Raw genomic sequence first — 19,121 nt, 5'->3', positions numbered from 1 at the left:
TGAGAGGTGTTTTCTTTTGCTTGGCTGGTTTATTCACCAGTGTGTAGATTTTTACGTAGCTTATGCTTTGCTGATTCATGAGCCTTTGCCTTTAAGACCTTGGCTGGTGTTAGCATTCCATTTATTCGAACTTTACAAATATTGTTTCAAAGATTGTGGAAAACAATGAACCAAAAAGATCAACAATCAGTTAATTTAGTGGCTCCGCATACTGTGTGAAAGGTTTCTCAGACCAAAACTGACATCCACACGTCCTTGGTGATTTATATGGTTCCATTGATGTCACACCCGGAGTTGATGTCATCTTGTAGCCATATGACGCCGTCCCACGGTGCGCAGAGGTATTGCTGAAAAATTTCCGGATTCAGTAGGACGCCTGGAGAGAATTCACAAGTTAAGGAATCTGAAGCTAATCTATGTCTCTACCAGATATATCGTTACTGAAAGTACGTACCTTTTCCTTCTGTTGGTTCATGAGAGTTGTAAGAAGGGTGACTAGGTGTTCTTGCTCTTGGTAAGGCTTTTGGGTGTTAAACATTCCCAGTTGCTGATTCCTCTGTTGATTGTTTTTTTTCATCCTGTCTTTTACTGTAAGGAGAGAAGCTGTTGACAGGGTCTGCAGACTTGAGCAATAGCATCGATAACAAAATATGCTCAGTTGCTAACGGTTTTGGTGGCACACAGCTGACTTCTCCATCTCTGATCCTCACAGTGTGACTTGTTCGTCCAGGAAGGCGCCAGGTTGGGAAGAACCCCCGCCGAAGTAGTTTCCATGTGCGACATCACTTTCTCCTGTGTGGCAGATCCAAAGGCTGCCAAAGATGTGAGTATTTCTATATTTGAAAGCCTTTGTTGCTTGTGTTAATTATTATTCATGATCAGGAATAAATCATTAGTGGTTGCAAATTCATTTCATTTTTCATTTCAACAAGAAAAATGTCATAAAAGTGTGCACAGTAAAATTAATCATTAAACATTACAATTGTTAAAAAAAAATACAAAGGTACAGAAACCATACAGTTCATCAATAAAACCATTTGTCTAAAATCCAAGGCCAATCACCCGAAGACACCTAGGATCACCTCCTCCCATGTATCACCTCAGCAGTTGCACAGTTAAATTTCATCACAATTTACAAGATACTTTCTTCTGGTGTTCCACATGGCAGCCAGGAATTTCGTAACCGCAAAAACAGTTATTGGTGATAAGTCTGTTTTTAGTATTCGATAGGAGTGAAAACACTCCCTAATGCCCATGTTTTTGCAGATGGAAATGATCCACTTCTTCCTTGAAGCCTTGTAAGAGGGTCAGAAGAAGATCGTGTGTTGCTCTGTCTCGAACTCAGCCCCACACGCAGGGCAGTTCCCGGGGGCGATAGGGTGCCAACGTGAGGTCAGAGCTCTTAATGGTAGTGAGTCATATCTCCATTGGAGGTATAGCTTCCTGTGGCCATTAGGGCTGATGATATCAAAAGCAGTCTCCAATTTATAATAGTCTTTTAGAACCAGGAATGATCTCGTTATTGTTCCAATTTGGGCATTTGATAAACAAGCCAACAGATTTTGATCGTAATACAGATTAACTAACTCCCTTCGTGATATGCCCCTACAAGCTTCTTCAGGATTCGACCATAATGGGGAGCAACCTAGCCTGTCAAATTCCTGTCTGATATATTTCAGCCAGGGAAGATTCCAGACATTAGGGGCTTTCAACATTTCTATAAGCAAAAAAGGGGGGTTGCTGCACTGTTCCTATAGAGAGATAGGGAAGTAGGGGAAGTTTACCTGGCGTGACCAAGGGTGTTCCAATGATACCCTGGGGCATCCATTATGTTGGATGTAGTTGCCTCACACACCCAGAAGGGTGTCATGCTTCATCATTGGCGGTTGCTCCTCGTCGGGGAGGCGGTGAGACCCCCGACGGGCTCACCTCAAAGAGGGGCTCTTTGGCGGAGATCTTTTTATCCAACAGCCTTATGGTGAGGTGGGGGTGTGTGGGCAGGGTGGTGTACTCTTGTGGTAGGATAATTAAAATGTAGCAAGGGGTACCGGAATTGACTTTATTCTGGGGGTCCCCTGGCTGCAATTAAAAGGTGGGGCTAGCTTGCTAGGTGTCAACGGGTTAGGTCGAGTGACCCTAGAAGAGGCTAGAAGTGAATGTGGTCGACATGTTTCTCGCAAAGGGTTAATCACCCGCGATTCTTCAGGACCTTAAGAAAGTGAAAAGTAATAATAACAACATGCCAGTGTCATATGTGTTATGTTTGTTACCTCTGTGGAATCTCCTATGCCTACTGGTCATACACTATTGGCCACATGAGGGATCGGTGGGACAGTACATCAGGGATGAGCCCATAGGGTGTGGCTCCAGTCTCCTGTGACCGCGCGTTGTGACCTACCCATTACTACTCGAGCTCGGCGGTAATGGGTAGGTCACAACGCGCGGTCACAGGAGACTGGAGCCACACCCTATGGGCTCATCCCTGATGTACTGTCCCGCCGATCCCTCATGTGGCCAATAGTGTATGACCAGTAGGCATAGGAGATTCCACAGAGGTAACAAACATATCACATATGACACTGGCATGTTGTTGTTATTATTACTTTTCACTTTCTTAAGGTCCTGAAGAATCGCGGGTGATTAACCCTTTGCGAGAAACATGTCGACCACATTCACTTCTAGCCTCTTCTAGGGTCACTCGACCTAACCCGTTGACACCTAGCAAGCTAGCCCCACCTTTTAATTGCAGCCAGGGGACCCCCAGAATAAAGTCAATTCCGGTACCCCTTGCTACATTTTAATTATCCTACCACAAGAGTACACCACCCTGCCCACACACCCCCACCTCACCATAAGGCTGTTGGATAAAAAGATCTCTGCCAAAGAGCCCCTCTTTGAGGTGAGCCCGTCGGGGGTTGCACCGCATCCCCGACGAGGAGCAACCGCCAATGATGAAGCATGACACCCTTCTGGGTGTGTGAGGCAACTACATCCAACATAATGGATGCCCCAGGGTATCATTGGAACACCCTTGGTCACGCCAGGTAAACTTCCCCTACTTCCCTATCTCTCTATAGGAACAGTGCAGCAACCCCCCTTTTTTGCATTTCCAGTACTTAGTACGGACACTCAGCTGCTGCTGGACCTTCCACCATTCTGAGTGGTAAACAGTGTCCTCTCTCCTCCCTTTGTTTGAAACAAACATTTCTATAAGCTCACGCCTATAGCTGGCAAGTTCGGGGGTAACCCAAAGACGCCTCCAAAAAGTAAGGGGCTTGAGTCCTAGTTCTTCCTTAATTGATCTAAGTCCCAAGTCCATCCTAAGGGGGAGTAGGGGCGTACTGGAAGGGAGGGATACCAACTGCCTAAGAAACTTATTTTCCACAGTAGTGATTGCTGGGTGTCAACTGTGGCCCCACAATTCCCCTCCATAGATCACTGCTCCCCGTGCCTGCATTTTATAATTGCAAATTACTTTTGGCACAAAATAAGGGATAAGGACTGCTTTTCTTTTACAAGATGCAGGTGGAGGTTTCCTGGAGCAGCAGGACTTTTTTTTTATATTGCTTATTTTTTATTTTGCAGTCTGTTTCGACTTGTTTAATGGTTGAATACATAGTTGTAAGCTGTTGTATATTTTGGAAAGTAGAAGTGCAAAATGGAATGCTTCACAAATGTTTTGATTACTTAAACTGTTTAAAGAAAATGTAATGCAGTGTCTAGTTTCTTTTTGGTGCTGGCTATTTCAGTGGACCAGACATTCTACTCTTTCTTGAAGCATTTTACCACTTCATCCATAGACAGATGAGGTCTTAGGGAGCATGTGGATGTCACGCCGTATTAATGGGGTACTATTTGCAAATGGAACATTGCTTAGCCGTTAAGGTAGAGTGAGCTCTTCAACATTAGGGATGCAATAGTGAGGCAACAGTAAAGTGCTGTTTTCCTGGGAGTTGATGGTGACTTTGCTCAGAGAAGGCCCTGTAGGCATTGTTGTGGTTCACACCTAATCAGGTCAGAGTTGGAGTCATGGCTCTAACCCTTATGCTAGGTTGAGACCTTTTGTTGCAGGGAACAGTTAAATTTTTCTGCAAGGAGAGCTTATCTGCTTTCCCAGCAGTTCCATCTTAGCATGCAGGCACATGGTCAGTCAGATTCCTGTTGCGCTGCAAATGATTGAGGTTGCTCTTCTAAATAGTACAACTGAAAAGAAGGGAAACGCTATGGGTGTTGATCATTCTGTAACACTATCCTACTGTAGTAGAAACTTATATGAAAAGTGTTCAGCATAGTGAGTACATGTTCTGCTGAGGAAAAATTCAAAAGTGAGAAAAACAGTGTTTAAAAGTGAGGCAGAAACAAAATACTTGTATTAACAAATTGTTAGTCTATTTCTGGGATCCTGGGGCAGTTAGAGGTTATTGGGCCTTACAGTTTGAGGATATGAGGATAACTTTGATTACACGTAGTCTCCAAGGACTCCATTACTGTTGCAGTCAAAGGTGAATTGCCATTTGACTTTCTTTAGGCTCTTAGATTCTAAGGATAGAGAAGGCCTACAGTAAATGCTTACTCTTAGTCTTACAATATAACACTGTAATAAATGTAATGACACATTAAATCCACGATGAAGACGAATGATAGATGGATCTTTAGATTGAGAGAGCTTATTGGAAGCCGTTTCACAAGGCTATAAGTAAATGCAGTGTGCCTTGGCCTACATATCTGCTGTCCCTCCCACAAGTCACTGCACAGCCTGGGTTGAGGGGGTTGAAAAAAGGGATTACCTTGGGTTTCATCCTTTTGGCAGAGCACAGCTCGGACCACCAGTACAAAAGTAAAAAAGACGGTTCTCCAGGTGGCTTGCATAATGGTAGAGTTCACAGAAGAAAAAAACACAGGGATATCCAGAAAATACAGTAGCCGGATTAGCGCAGATTTTCCAAGCAGTAGTGAAGACTTTCACACCAACTATGACAAAGGTATGCGAGCAAAGCAGCATACACAATAGCACATTGTGAAATAAGTGTGTCCCTTAAGGAAGAACTGCCAGTGATGAAATTGAAAGAACAAAGAGTGGTGAGGATGGGATATGTCTCCTGGTCTTTAACTATTTATTTTCTCAAGGGAAAAATCTTTATATTATGGCTTAGCAAGGAGGAGCAGACTATAGGATGGTAGCCAGACCAAAGCCTGCCAACAGCACTTTGAATACTATTGTACCACATGCAGAATAAGTGTCCAATCTTACACCGTTATGTTGGTCTCCCTTGTGACTCAGTGGACTAAAGTTGTCCTCCCTGGGACCCTTGGGAAGTGCCTGAACCTCCAGTTCAGAACCTTTCTTTTGAGATTTCCACTTTTCCGACGAGCTCTGACCCATTCTGCTACAGTTCTTTGTTAACCCTGCTAGATACCCACTTGTTAGCCAAAATTGCATGTTTCTCTAAATCCTCCTCTATCAAGTCAGGCTGGTATTGCCTATGTGGGTAGAGCATGCATTAAGTAGCTCTGTTGCCATCATTTTATATCAAATGAAAGAAGAAAAACAAATGCCTTGCAACATTTACTGTTTCAAATAGAAGGTTTTCTTTACTCATATATGCTCACACTGTGATAAGTGTACGAAACAATAGTGTGTGCTGGTGAACAATGTTATAAAGGAACCAAATTAATAGCCCGTGACAGTGACATTATTGGTCAATGGGATGAGATGATTCATAATTAGTTCCATTGGCTGGATTAGTTGGCAGTGTTTGTACCCTTCGTAATTATTGGATCATCACAACTGAAGAATAATGGTGACTACAGCGAGCTGTGTATGTGGTAAAATTGCTTACATTTGAAGAGTATTCATTAGAGCTACACAGGATTGCAGGGTGTATCTGAATTCTAACTCGCTGATCAATTAAATTAAATAGGCAGCAGTTAAAATTGTGTAGGACGTGATCCTCCACAAGAATAACAGCGCAGTGGTGTCTGTAAGAGGAGCAGCGAGCAAGTGTTAAACGCGTCCACAGCAGTTGTCGTCCTGAAACCAAATAGATGAGAACAAATTAAGGACAATAAATCCTTAGCCTCCATGCTATCGCTCACTCACCCCATTCACTCTGCACACCATGAATTCAAGCCTCAAACATAACTCTGTTCGCTATGTTTCCTGATGGCAGTTGTCTGGCTTCAATCCAAACAGCCTTTAAAAGCTCATTCAGTACTAGTGATCAGTTCATCTACTCACATTCCCCCAGAAACTGCAGTACTTTCTTCAATAGGCCAGTAACTCATTAAATCCATGCCTCAGACACATCACTCAACGTCTCCAATCTACAAACTATCTCAAAGCACACATTGCATTCCAGAGTATCCTTGCTTTTTCGTACATATGCATACACTCTGTTGGAACCTTTACAGAAATTCTTGCAGAGTTGCAAAGGGAGTTGCCTTTCCCAAAAGTAGCTGTTTCTGCTGCCATCCTGAGTTTCTCTTTCTCCTTAGGCTATCCTCTTTCCAAACCCTTTTTAATTTCTTTCCCTTCCTATTCCTTTTCTTATCTCCCTTTTATCTCTCTCCCTTTGTCTTCCTTTTCAAGCTCATTTCTCTCGTCTCTCACGCCTCCTTTCTTGTAACTCTTGGCTCGTTAATATCAACGTTACCATCTCGAACTCCCTAGACTTTTTCTCTTCCTCTGCCTTCCCTTTGTGGAGCTTGAACCACAAGTTCAGTTCAGGGTTTTTGATAAGGCTGAACTAACCCATGGCATTGAATCCTGCAGTCTGACGGTGACTGGGAAACAATGGAAAGGACATTTGGATACAATACTGGGGGTTGTCTGGAGAAGACTTGTGCTAAGGATCTGAGAGAGCCTGACACTACAACACTTCCTCTCTGGGTTCCTACCATAGTACCCTCCCCAGAGTCAATCACAGTTTCTTTCCTACTTCCCATTTTCTCCAACTAGTTCTAATGTGCAGGTAATACCGTGTTCTGTACAAGACATTTTGTACTGGAATTTGGAGATCCTGCACCACTTGCTGGCATTTGACACACTGTTGAGTCTACAGAGCAGACAGGCTCCTTACTGGACCATGACCGTGGTGGTTGGAGTTATTTACTTCTGGTGTCCTGGTTTTCAGCCTACTATGGGTCACTTAACTGAGCCAACTTCACCCTTTCTGCACTTCACCAGTAAGGTAGCCACAGTCAAAGGCTTCTCAGGGAGGAAGGTTGTGGGAGAAATACTTTGTCACCACAAAATGCAATATTACACACACTAATGGGGTGGCTTACAAATTTTGATATTCCTGACTACTGGCCCTTGCATACCATCACCTTTCACTTTCTTAACACAGGCTTGTCTTTACAGTTCAATATGCAGTTTGCCTTTCAATTCTATGCCACATGTTACTTGTTCACAGGTAATGCAGCCATATCAACTAAGGTCGGCACACTAGTTTGGTACACACCAACAGTGTCCTCTGAAGTGGTGTGAGACAGTCGGCAGCAACCTCATTTTGTCCACATTGCTATGCACAGTGTGGTAGTCTGGGTCAATAAATTGGTTCTCCTTTGCAGTTTTGCCATAGGGCAGGTTCTCAGTTCCTGCAGTGAAGGGAATATTCTCAGAGTATGCCACCCTTTGTTCTGCACTTCTAAAGAGAATAATTGAAAGATTGGCTCATTTTGAATTTGAGCACTGATCCATTGCTCTAGTCGGAGTATAATAGAAAAGCATTACCATAGTTTAAGTACTGTCCATGACCTAGATGTCGCTTTCTCAAATTCTATTACATTTGGTAAACTCCAATGTAGGCGACTTGCTAATACGCAATCATTTTCAATAATCAATAAAAGTAGATGCAAATTTGCAAGGGGCTACGTAGACAGCCAGAACCCCAATGTGTTGGTTAGGGGAGCTATGACATTTAACATGATATTGAAATAATGTTTTTTTGCTCATTTCAGTTTTTTTTCTTTTTTTTACGTTACAAAAAATGTAAGTTAGCTTTTGTTAAACACATTTTAAGGAGTCTTTATGGAACAGTGTCTATTTGCTGTGCGGTCAGGGGTTTATGTGTGAAAGACTATTCATTTGTTTGTTTCAATTTGTTTTATTGTCACTGTTAGAACTATTTCAAGGTAGAGAATGTCTACAAGGGATTTTGTTTCTAATATATTTGTACTTTTCCTTCAGTTCGATGAGTTAGTCATGTAAAATCAAACTCAAAAGTGTCCAAAAAGACAGCCACACTAAATGTAACTTACAAATACACAGCACACAGAAGATCCTATTTATACAAAAAGATTTTTTTTATTTTTCATATATCAAAATTGGAAGGGGTACGTTTAAAGGAACGAAATATCAGCAAAACAGAGTCATGAAAAGATGAACAAACCAATTTAGCACACAATTCAAAACCTACATCAGCTCCTAAACTGGATTTGGACTCGTCCTTTTGCTAGACCTTATTAAGGGCTCTTGGCACCACTGCCTTCTCCATTCCCAGAGGGATGAAATGGTCTCCTAATTTGCTGCCGCATCCGCACCTCATGAAATTGAAACAGCCTCTGCTCCTTCGTTTTTCCCACACAATGCTTCTAATTGAAGTTAGCAATGTCTTGCTGAAATGGTCATCTGTGTGCCATGCTTACATAGCTTATCCTCTAACCCACTGAGAATAAAATATTTCCTAGCTTAGGAGTAATTTCACCATCTTGTGTGTGGTGACATTAGGGATTCTGGGACAGAATGATGCCAATTTCCCAGGTGAAGTGGTCATCTAGGGGGTGTAGTGACCGCAGGGGTAAGTACCCCATTGGCTACTACCCTACTCTTCCAGAAATAGTGTACTTTGGGGACCCCCTGATGCCAGCACTTCAGATTTCGACCGAAACAAAAGGAGTGAACAATAAAGACTGCTCACCCACGAACCTAGAAGCACAACTGACTTTGTGTCAATCCTGCCTGCTGCACCCGACCCTCTTGGAGCAACCAACTTTTCCTGCTGCTGTGCAGACTCCAAGAAACCCGGAGGGTTGTTAATGCTCCGACAATTGCCAAAGAAACTCCCTTGGAGTAGAGGCGCTATTCCTCTAGAGCCACCAAGTAAAAAACGCCCAGCACACCGACCTGCCGACTCCAGGGACTATTGATGTAGCAGCTAGCTGTGGTCGTACACATCAGATCTGCCCTCCCTCCAAGCGTGGGTATGTCAGGACCAACGTGAGGCACACAACACTAATACCTGTGTTACCGAACCCTTGCAGTAGCCAAGGCTTGTTGTGTCCAGACCGGGCACCAACACCAAAAAAGATCGACCTGTATGTCGAGGTACTTCATGGACCGTGAGACCCACAACAAGAGTGGCTCAGCTGTCCTTTTTGCCCCTTTTTGCAAAAACAAAATATTGACCGGCGCCATCCAACAACTCAATGTAACTATGCACCAGTGTGAGACAGTGCTCTCTTTCTGCACGGTTGCCCCCACTTTTTGCTAATGTGCTTTGACTGAGTGTGCCCTGGGTTGCTGCCCTGGGTATCCAGGGCCTGTGTTCTTTCCTTAAAACTGCATTGAAGCCTAAACCCAGTTGGCATCTCTGGCCACAGTCAGCCTCCGGTAAATGGTACCACAGGTACCCAGGGCATTGTGACCAGAGAAGGCCTCTAAGAGCTGCAGCCTGCATTTATTGTGCCACCCTTAGAGGTCCTGTACCATTAGACTCCCACAATGCCTTTACAGGCTGCATGTTTTAGTGCAGAACAAAGTGAAAAGTTGACATGGCACACATCTGTCTGCCATGCCTACAACTCACTACCCTGGCATAGAACAGTCACCCCTCTAGCTGGGTGCACTATACCAGTGGTGAGGATACAGGTGCATGAGCCCTGTACCCCATACAGTGTCCAAGTCCATACTTAGACATTGTAAGGGCAGTGCTGCCATTAAGAGTATATGGTGCTGGGAGTTTGTGGACACCCCCGTCGGGGGTAGCCGCACGCTCTATAAGATACTTTATTATTTGTCATTACGAACTCCACAGCACCATAGTGGCTACACTGAAAATGGAGAAGTTGGGTATCAAACTTATCAGCACATTAAACCCACACTGATGCCAGTGTGGGATTTAATGAAAAATGCACACAGAGGGCATCTTAGAGATGCCCCCTGAAAACTAACCTACCACTAGTATCCAAGCTGAGTGGCTGCTTTCACCTGCCACCACCAGACATGTTTCTGGGACCCCTGAGTAGAGAGCCTGCTGCTCTCTGCAGCCTGAAACAATGCACATCCTGGGTCGAGGTGCCATGCCTCCTCCCCCAGGATGTACAGGGTTTACGAATGGGAAGCTTCAAAGGCTTGCCGCCTAGGTGAGCTTCCCAAGGCCACCTGCTGCTTTCAGCAACTGGTCCCCACTGGTTCAAACCCCCACTTTGGGCGGGAGAACCGGCGGGAAAAGCAAGTGAGGAAGAGGGGTGTGCCCACCTCTGCCAACTCCACCCCTCAGGTGGGGGAAGCGAAGTGAACATAACTCTCAGCCCCCACCATCCTGCAGCTGGGGAGATTCAGCCAACCAGTGAAAGGCCGCTAAGGGTGCACCTTTGGTGCAACTTTGTTTCCCCATTTGCCCTGAGCTAAAGTCCAGGAGCTTTGCTCCAACAACCAAATGGCATGCTCGTCAGCAGCCACTAACCAGAGGCCCCCTATCCCCCATTGGATAACATAAGGCCTCAGCACTGCGCCTACCACCCTTGTGCCGCTGAGGGTGTAACTAGAGTGCCTCCCTAACCCTGGGGGACCAATGATACTATCCCCAGAGCCTCAACTATCACTACCAAATAATTTTCCTCCATTTATTTATTTATTTAGCCATTTGTAAAGTGCGAACAGCTACCCCCAACGGGGGTGTCTCGGCGCTGAAAACATGTGAAGTCGCAGAGGGTCAGTCAGAGAATTCCGTCAGGCTAGATCAGAGAGAAGAGCCAGGTTTTAAGTTTCCATAGGAAACTTTGACTGTTTTCCTGGAAAATTTTCCAAGTGTGGAGTTTGAAAACCTAAAGAAATTCTTTAAAATAGTTCTGTTTAAAAAAACGCTTTTAGTTACCTGTTTAAAGGAAATGTCCCAGTGTAGTATCCAGATATACTCACGGAGTAAGAAAAGTAATCTAAAAAGTAATTTACCTGGTATTTTACTGAAAAGCCCATTCAAGTCTATGTACTGTATTTACAAAGCATTGCATTTCTCTGCAACACTACTGTAAGTCAAAACACAGTGCATACACCATTTCAATCCATGCTGTATTTCAGTTGTATATTTACTGCAAAGTACTTATCACTTACTCATGCCAGGCTTGCTTGGTTCTAGGAAATACAAATAACTAAAATAATGTTTTTATACAAAAACAATTGGTCTGAAGTTCAGTCTTTGAGTGTGTGAATTCATTTACTGACTGAGTGGGTACAACAAATGCTTAACACTGTCCTCTAATAAAGCCTTACTGCTCTACCCCACTACCACAAATAGAACGTGAGGTGCTATCTACTTTACTTCTGCTTACCTTTTGGGTTCCACTGGACTCCGTGACACTGTACCTCACTTTAGTATAGCATTTACAGAGCCAGCTTCCTACAATCAGTGCTCCCGAGTCCAAGGTAGGTGACTATGCCAACGGGGTCCCCAGACCCACAGGAGCTAAGCTTACCCCTAGGTTAGTCTGGTAGATTTTTTCTGACTTACTAAAAAGGCTCCAGCTGTCTTCAAACACCATGTTCGAAGCAGAGGATAGTGCCCAGGCTTTTAACCTGGTTCCCTTTCAGAGACTTAAGTTGCTGCAACTTGAGAAACTGTCAAGCTTGGAACCTTGCCTCGCGGCCTAAACCTTCAAAGGCTCACCTGGAGAACCGGCTTGCTGAACATTATGGGACTGTAGTCTGATGGTCGAAAAACAAATGACCTGGAGGGTACAGAGGTCAGTGTTGATGAGTGTAGACCCACCACTGACCACACATCTACTGCATGTATTGCTAGTACCCCAGATGAAGCTCAGGATGAGGATCTTGAAATTCAGAAACTAGCCAGGAGACTGGCATCAGAAACCAAACTCTTAGCTATGGAAAAAGAACACATTGCGATGGGCCTAGGACCCATTGTGGGAAGCTGGCTCTGTATATACTATCAGTAAATATCAAGGTTTCCATTGGGGTATAGAAGAATATCAACACTTGAATACACAACTGAATTTGCTACAAACCACACGAGCATTCATCCAATTGAGACAAATATCACCAAGTAGCACTATGGAACTGTATAAATAGTATAAAGTGGCAACACTTTTAGTCTTACAAATGTAAGATTTCTTTAAAACACATTCAATATAACAATAAATATGTGCAAAACATGCTATACATGGAGTTCTGTATTTTGTCAAGTCTATATGAGATTTCAAAGACTCAATTTCATGTACAATATTGAGAGCATAGTAAGAAACAACATTATGAATTCTTTTCACAAGGAGGGAGAATATAGTAGACCTTCATTTTTGTCATTTAAAACACACTAATCGAACAACAAATAATTGATTAAACCACAGCACCGTATAAAACGTTCTCTTATTTTAACCAATGTTGAGTAGATTTAGTGCTAAAAGATTGCAGCATCGATGGTTTCTGTGGGTCCTCAGTGATCCCAACCACTTCCGTCAGGAAAGAAATAGATGTCTCCTACTAATCAAAATCTATCACAAAACGTATAAAAAGAAACAAAATCCACTTTAGAAATTAGTTCAATCTATACATGATGAGGTAAAATGTAATTCCCCCTGAGTTAACATTATTATTGTTCTTAATAGTACCTCATTGATGCATATGAAAGAACATGTCTAACATATCTTGGTGATATTGGGAAGACAATTGGTCACACTGCTATTCATTCATATACTTCCTCACTCATACAAAAAAATGTATACTCTCTTTTAAAAAAATATGTATTCAAAATGAAGATAGGGGGATTTACCCACCAAAAATTCTAGGATGATGCTCGGCTTTCATTACTACTTATTAAATGAAACCTTGGGTCTTTTCACCTCGTAGAGGTTCCCTAATGATCCCATACACATGTGGATCTTTACTGCAAACTTTAGGAAGACAAAAACAATAGATAAAATGTGTGTAAAAGAACTGTCATCATACCATACACCTGTCAGACTTTCCCCCATTGATCACATAGTGGGATAAAATACCTGATGTTGCTTGAGTAGTTCCTATTACATCATGTATATAGGATTTAACAATCTCTCCTAGTTGCTTTGTCCAGACGCAGTTGAATGCATTGACTCTTGATTGGGCCCTATAGGTGCCTGTAAATTGTACAAATATTATCCTTTTTATAGGGAAATTCATCCCTAAATTTTATCCCATCCTAGTTTAACCAATGTTTGAACATATGGTTAAAAAATGACAGCTATTCATGCCAATTTCATAAATCTGTCAGGCGCACTCCATGTATAAAGTGGTAGGGGAAATATACAGCCCAATGCTGTTTTTTAGTTTATGATAAATAATCCAATTATTTAGATCAGCTATTGCATAACCACCCCCTACTTAAAAGGCTTAGTTGATGATGATAAACCGAATGCCTTACTCAATACCCCTACCATCATCCTGGTACTAAAACCGGGGGGAGAGGGGGGTTTGGATTCATAAATGTACCCATACGGCGAGGCTTTAAAAGCAATTGTCCCATGGGTATAGCGATCTCCTATGTGGATGCTGGCATGGCATATATTGCCACTATTATGAGAATTATCTCAAAGTCATAACCACCCCTTTGCGGTTTCCGTGTTAAATGAATTTAAGCAGTGTCGTTCAAGTAAGTGATACTGTACTATATAACATGGCACTACACGATGTTCTCAAACTAATATCTAAACCCACTATACAAAAAGGAGTCCAAAAGGTCTAAAAGTGAAGGAGTGTCCAAACTAAAGAACAGACCAGATCGCCAGAGCTCAAGAACTGTAGCACTAGCAAACCCCTCAAAAGCGAGAAGTAGTGGAAAAAGTGTGGGAGAAACACTAATAACAAGAGATGCAGGACAAAGAGCCAGAAAAGGACTCTGTAACTGGTTAATGGTATCTCATCATTACACATACCGTGTCCAGTGTCCTCATCCGTGCTACCAACATACTATACTTTGCCAGCCCTCTAGCCATGAGAACAGATGGCAAAAGGTATAGTTGTACCCTCGTTACTGAGGTCCTTATCTCAAAGATAGCAAAAGAGGGTAAGAATGGTGCAGTACAAAGAAAAGAGTGATTTAAAAAGGGATAGGCATCAGAGACAGTTATATTTTAATCCAGACAGTTGCCTCAAAGATGTCTTCCTGTATAAAAACAGTGCAGAATAATTAATCAAGAGTAGTTGTAATGTATCACTACCGTTATGGTCAACATGTTTCAGCTATAATGGGGTACAGAAAACTCCCTGGCTTTCTTCAGGACCTTGATGCTAGATCAAGGAGCATCCATACTGTCACCAATATAATACATACAATTTTGTTGAATTCACAAAATAAATTTGATTTCAAATCCTCCAAGTTTGCATGTTGTCTTATAGCATCTGAAAAAGAATTATAGGAGGGACTGAGATATAGAAGTTCAAATATATACTGCATCTCTTTAAAAAGTGCCAAACCATACAATTATAACGGCAATGGTAAACTTACCAATGCGCCAAGAGGACATTACCTCACCTCACCGGGCACCAGCGTGTGTCTGAGAGGCCCCGCTCTGTAGAGAAGATTGATGCACAGAGTAGGTAAATACCAATAAATGATAATATTGAGAGAAAAAGGAACAGTGAAGAAAGTGAGAAAATCGTCAGACGTAATCTGTTTCTGATGAAAAAATGTCTGTAAATGGAGAGTATCTTAATACAGACATTCAATAAATCCAGTATTATGCACAGCGCATAAACCCCCTTGTCAGTATGGCAAGAGTCAGAGACACGCAGAAGGCACACATGAAATCCAGCAATAAATCTAGTTGAAACTTTGTATTGAATGCAAATGCGAAAGGGACCGCTATATTTTTGTAATGTTGAAAAACTTAAAGTAACACTATTGCGAGAGAGCATTTAGAATGCCTAAGATAGTTTCTGCTAGTTACTTCCTTAACTAACCTCGGTCTCAAATAGGGGCAAAAAATCTGCGATAATAGTTAGAGTAAACATAGCTATATGCCTACCTAAAATTGGAAAAAGAACCTAAGCAGTGTAGTTTAGTGTCGAGCAGCGGAGATCGCTATCCCGTTAGTGCTAGTAAACAGGAAAACGCCGTCCTACCTCTCCGTCGGTACCTCGAACCGGAACACCGCTGGGATGGAGGCCCAACACCGCCCCCACATTTTCAACAATGGTGGCCACCATCATCATGGGGATATTCCAATCCTCAATTCCAAGCACTTTTTCAGCAATTTCAGCAACAAAATTTTGGTAACTCCCCTTTTTTAGTTGGAGGCCCTGGGAGACCCAAGAGGCAGACGAAGGAACGCCACACCACAGGTGCATTCGAACCAGCCAACAGCCACTTACATGGGAACAAGGAGCAAAACAAAGACAAGCGAACAGGTAGAGAGCAATGTGGAGAAAGTCTCATAGTCAATCTGAGCAAGAAACTTTTAACGAATGACGAGACCGCGGTTTTGAACCGAAGACTTGGTTTCGTCCAAACTGATCCAGGGGATGCCTTTTAAATGAATTGTGAATTGGCGCAGTTCTTCCGAAAAATTCGACTCCACTACTTCTTTAGTAATAAAGAACTAGACCTGACATTACCTATTGACAAAACACAGGCCTTCGAAAGCATTCAACTTTCAATCCTCTTTCTACAACAGTGCCTTAAAAAGTACTCACTTTTGAAAAGGCTGTTCATGATGAGATAAATCTTTTATGCCAAGAAAAGAAAAAATCTTTGTAACTTACCTAGGCAGGAACAATTGGCCATGAAGTCACTATCTGAAGACTCAACGATAACTATAAAACCTGTCGATAAAGGTGGGTCCATAGTTATCCAGGACACCTCCAGTTACAGAGAAGAATGCCTTCGCAAGTTATCTGACACTAAGGCTTATCGTCTATTGAAGGAAGATCCTACTACACGATTGAAAAAAAAGATTTCTGAACTTGTGACAGAAGGCCTATCTAAGAAATGGATTACTGAACAGGAAGCTGCATATTTACAACCTAGTCACCCCACCATGCCATATTTTTACTGTCTACCGAAGGTACACAAACAGCGCCCACCACCAGGGAGGCCAATAAGATCAGGCATAGGCTCCTTACTAGAACCTCTTTTCACCTTTGTGGATCACTTCCTGAAGCCCTTTGTCAGTACCTTGACTCAGCAAAAAGTCTGGGGGTTATCATCAGCAACAATCTCACTATAAAGCCCCAGATCGATGCTGTAGTCTCCTAGTTTTTTCCAGTTGCGGAAAGTCCGAAAGATTGCCCGTTTCCTGACCATCGAGGCCCTTACTCTAGTTTTGTTAGCTTTAGTCATCTCGAGGATAGATTACGCCAATTCTCTCTACGTTGGCATCCCGGCTTACTTAATGAAGAGGCTACAGCTTGTTCAGAATCAGGCTGTACGTCTTATTTATCATCAACCCAGGCACCAACACGTCCGTCCTTTGTTAAAATCCCTTCACTGGCTCCCCGTGTCAGAGCGTTGCAAATTTAAATTAGGCTGTACTATCGTCAAGTCCCTTGCTGGAACGGGTCAGTCTTTTATCTCCTCACTACTGCACCCTTATGTCCCTTCTCGCAAACGCCTTTGCCCTGCGGACTGTCTACCCCCGTGAGCTCGAGCGCCAAGAAACCGTCAGGTGTTAGTTGCGCTTTAAAAATATTTTTTACATTACATGCCTACTTACCTTAAAGATACTAAGGATGTTTTACGCCTTTTGCCTGAGATCGATTATGATCCAGAACAGGATCTGGTATCATTTGACGTGGAGTCTCTATGTACATCAATACCTCAAGATTAGACTTTGGAGACAATCACTCAGATTCTTTCAGAAGCCACACTAGACTCCATAACACCGGTGCCGTTCATGTCGTCTCTGGCCCGCATAGCAATGAAAGAAACATTTTTCAAGTACTCGGACAACATCTTTCTCCAAGTTCGGGGACAAGTATGGGCAGCATTTTTGCGCCAAGTTTAGCAAATTTGTATGTCCATACTTCGAACAGCAATATGTTTTAGCCACATCCAACCCTTTTCTCAATTTGATAAGCGTTTGTAAACGCTATATCAATGACGTGTTGGTAGTATGCCGGGGTCCTTATGAATCTATCTCAAAATTCCATGACTGGTTGAATACAAGGAACAATTTCTTGCGGTTCACAGTAGAAGCTGACAAACAGAGGATAGCGTTCCTTGACCTCTCAATCTATTGGACAAGCGAAGGGCTACAGAGCGAACTTTCGTAAATCCATGGCATGTAACTCTCTACTAACCTTAGACAGCCAACATCCGAAATCCCTTCGGGAGAATCTGCCATTTGGACAGTTTCTCCTTATTCGGAGAAACTGTTCTACAAAAGAAAAATATGAACATGCGGCCATTTTTATGAATCAACTAGAAGACAGGAAATATCCTAAAAGAATCATCAAAAAAGCGTGCCAAAGAGCCTCCCAATAACAGAGAGGTTCTTTTAGACATACCCACTGAAAAACCTCCTTTGGGTCGCCTCAAGTGCGTAAACACTTATAGTTCAATGACAAATGGAATGCAAAAAATCATCAGACAGCACTGATGCATTCTTAATTGCGACCGAGATAAGATCTCTCTACCTCTCTTATCACTGAAACGGAGCACTAACTTGAGAGATAGACTGGTTCACACTAGGCCTCATGCGCACATACAACACCATGAAAACACACTGTGGGATCTCCCTAGAGTCCAGGGACATTATCCTTGCGGTTTTTGTGCTATATGCCAGAGAGGAGAAAGCTTCAAAGACATATATTGGCACCAGCAAACCCTGGGTGCAACGGAGTTTTACGAATTGTAACAGTGATCACCTGATATACTTGATTACATGTCCCTGTGGCCTTAGGTATGTCGGGATGACGACAAGGAAAGTAAAACTTTGCATGCTCCAACATAAAAGCACATTCAGGTGCAAGAAAACCATGACCGGACTCACCAAACATTTTTTTGAACAAAATCACCAAGCAGAATACTTTCACTGGACTGTGTTGGTGAAACTTTACATCCCTCCACATGTATCAGATATCTCCAATTTTCTGTTTTTGAAGGAACAAAGGTGGGTCTTCAAACTATCAAGCGATACCCGGGGCCTAAATGATTCGATACCATGGGTGTCCTTGACTAAAAATGTCTATATATATATATATCAGGACTTTACAAAGTGTGGATATCTTGTGCTGGCAAAGGGTGAATATAAAGCCTGTTCCCTGATATCACATTGCCCAAGAGCACAGCTATAATCAGTCTGAGTCTCCCGTAAGGTCTAACTTTTCCAAGTAATGGTTGCTGATTATTAATAATCCCTTATTTATGCCCCCTATTTTGAGAAATAACATCTTTTTATACTGATAGTACATACAGAATACACATCTCTGTATGGAATGGGGCTCACCAACATTGATTTGGCAACTGGTCACATATCACACAGATATCTATAACTAGAGACAGTAAGATATAACTGAATAATGAGTTTTGAAATCCCCTGTCTCGTTAACATTATTCATCGTGATCTAGAATATAAGTGTGTCCCCCACTACGGTTAACTTACGGGAAGTTCTGAAGTCACTATATTGTTGGGCTACTCCAACTAAATTTTCTGAATGATAACATAAAAAATAAAAAATAGTAAAATATTTGAGATATATGCCAAGTTCATGTAACCAAAACAGTGGACTACACATCACATTACCATCGACACTGCACAAAAAACTATGTAAAAAGTACAGGAAGGAGAACAAACTCTTTCCCATCGGCATTGCGCTTTTTGCGTAGTTTATACTGACATATAATACGCGCCGAATCTTTTACTCTGAAGTGTTTCTAAATGAAAACATACAAAAAAAATAGTAAGGTATT

At 42.4% G+C, this 19,121-nt stretch overlaps 1 protein-coding gene across 2 annotated transcripts in view; it reads left to right on the top strand.

The window, feature by feature from the left end:
* GLYR1 (glyoxylate reductase 1 homolog) overlaps positions 1-19,121 on the top strand; it is a 526,825-nt gene that overhangs the window by 383,926 nt on the left and 123,778 nt on the right. For both annotated transcript variants that reach the window (XM_086941330.1, XM_086941329.1), the window contains one exon: positions 713-823. In XM_086941330.1, coding sequence (XP_086797456.1) covers positions 713-823 — 111 coding nt within the window. The remainder of the gene's footprint in view (positions 1-712; positions 824-19,121) is intronic.

Source organism: Lissotriton vulgaris, chromosome 10 (genome assembly GCF_964263255.1).
Source record: "Lissotriton vulgaris chromosome 10, aLisVul1.2, whole genome shotgun sequence".
Taxonomy (NCBI): domain Eukaryota; kingdom Metazoa; phylum Chordata; class Amphibia; order Caudata; family Salamandridae; genus Lissotriton; species Lissotriton vulgaris.
Note: the sequence above shows the minus strand (reverse complement) of the source record. Positions and strands in the feature narration are given on the sequence as shown.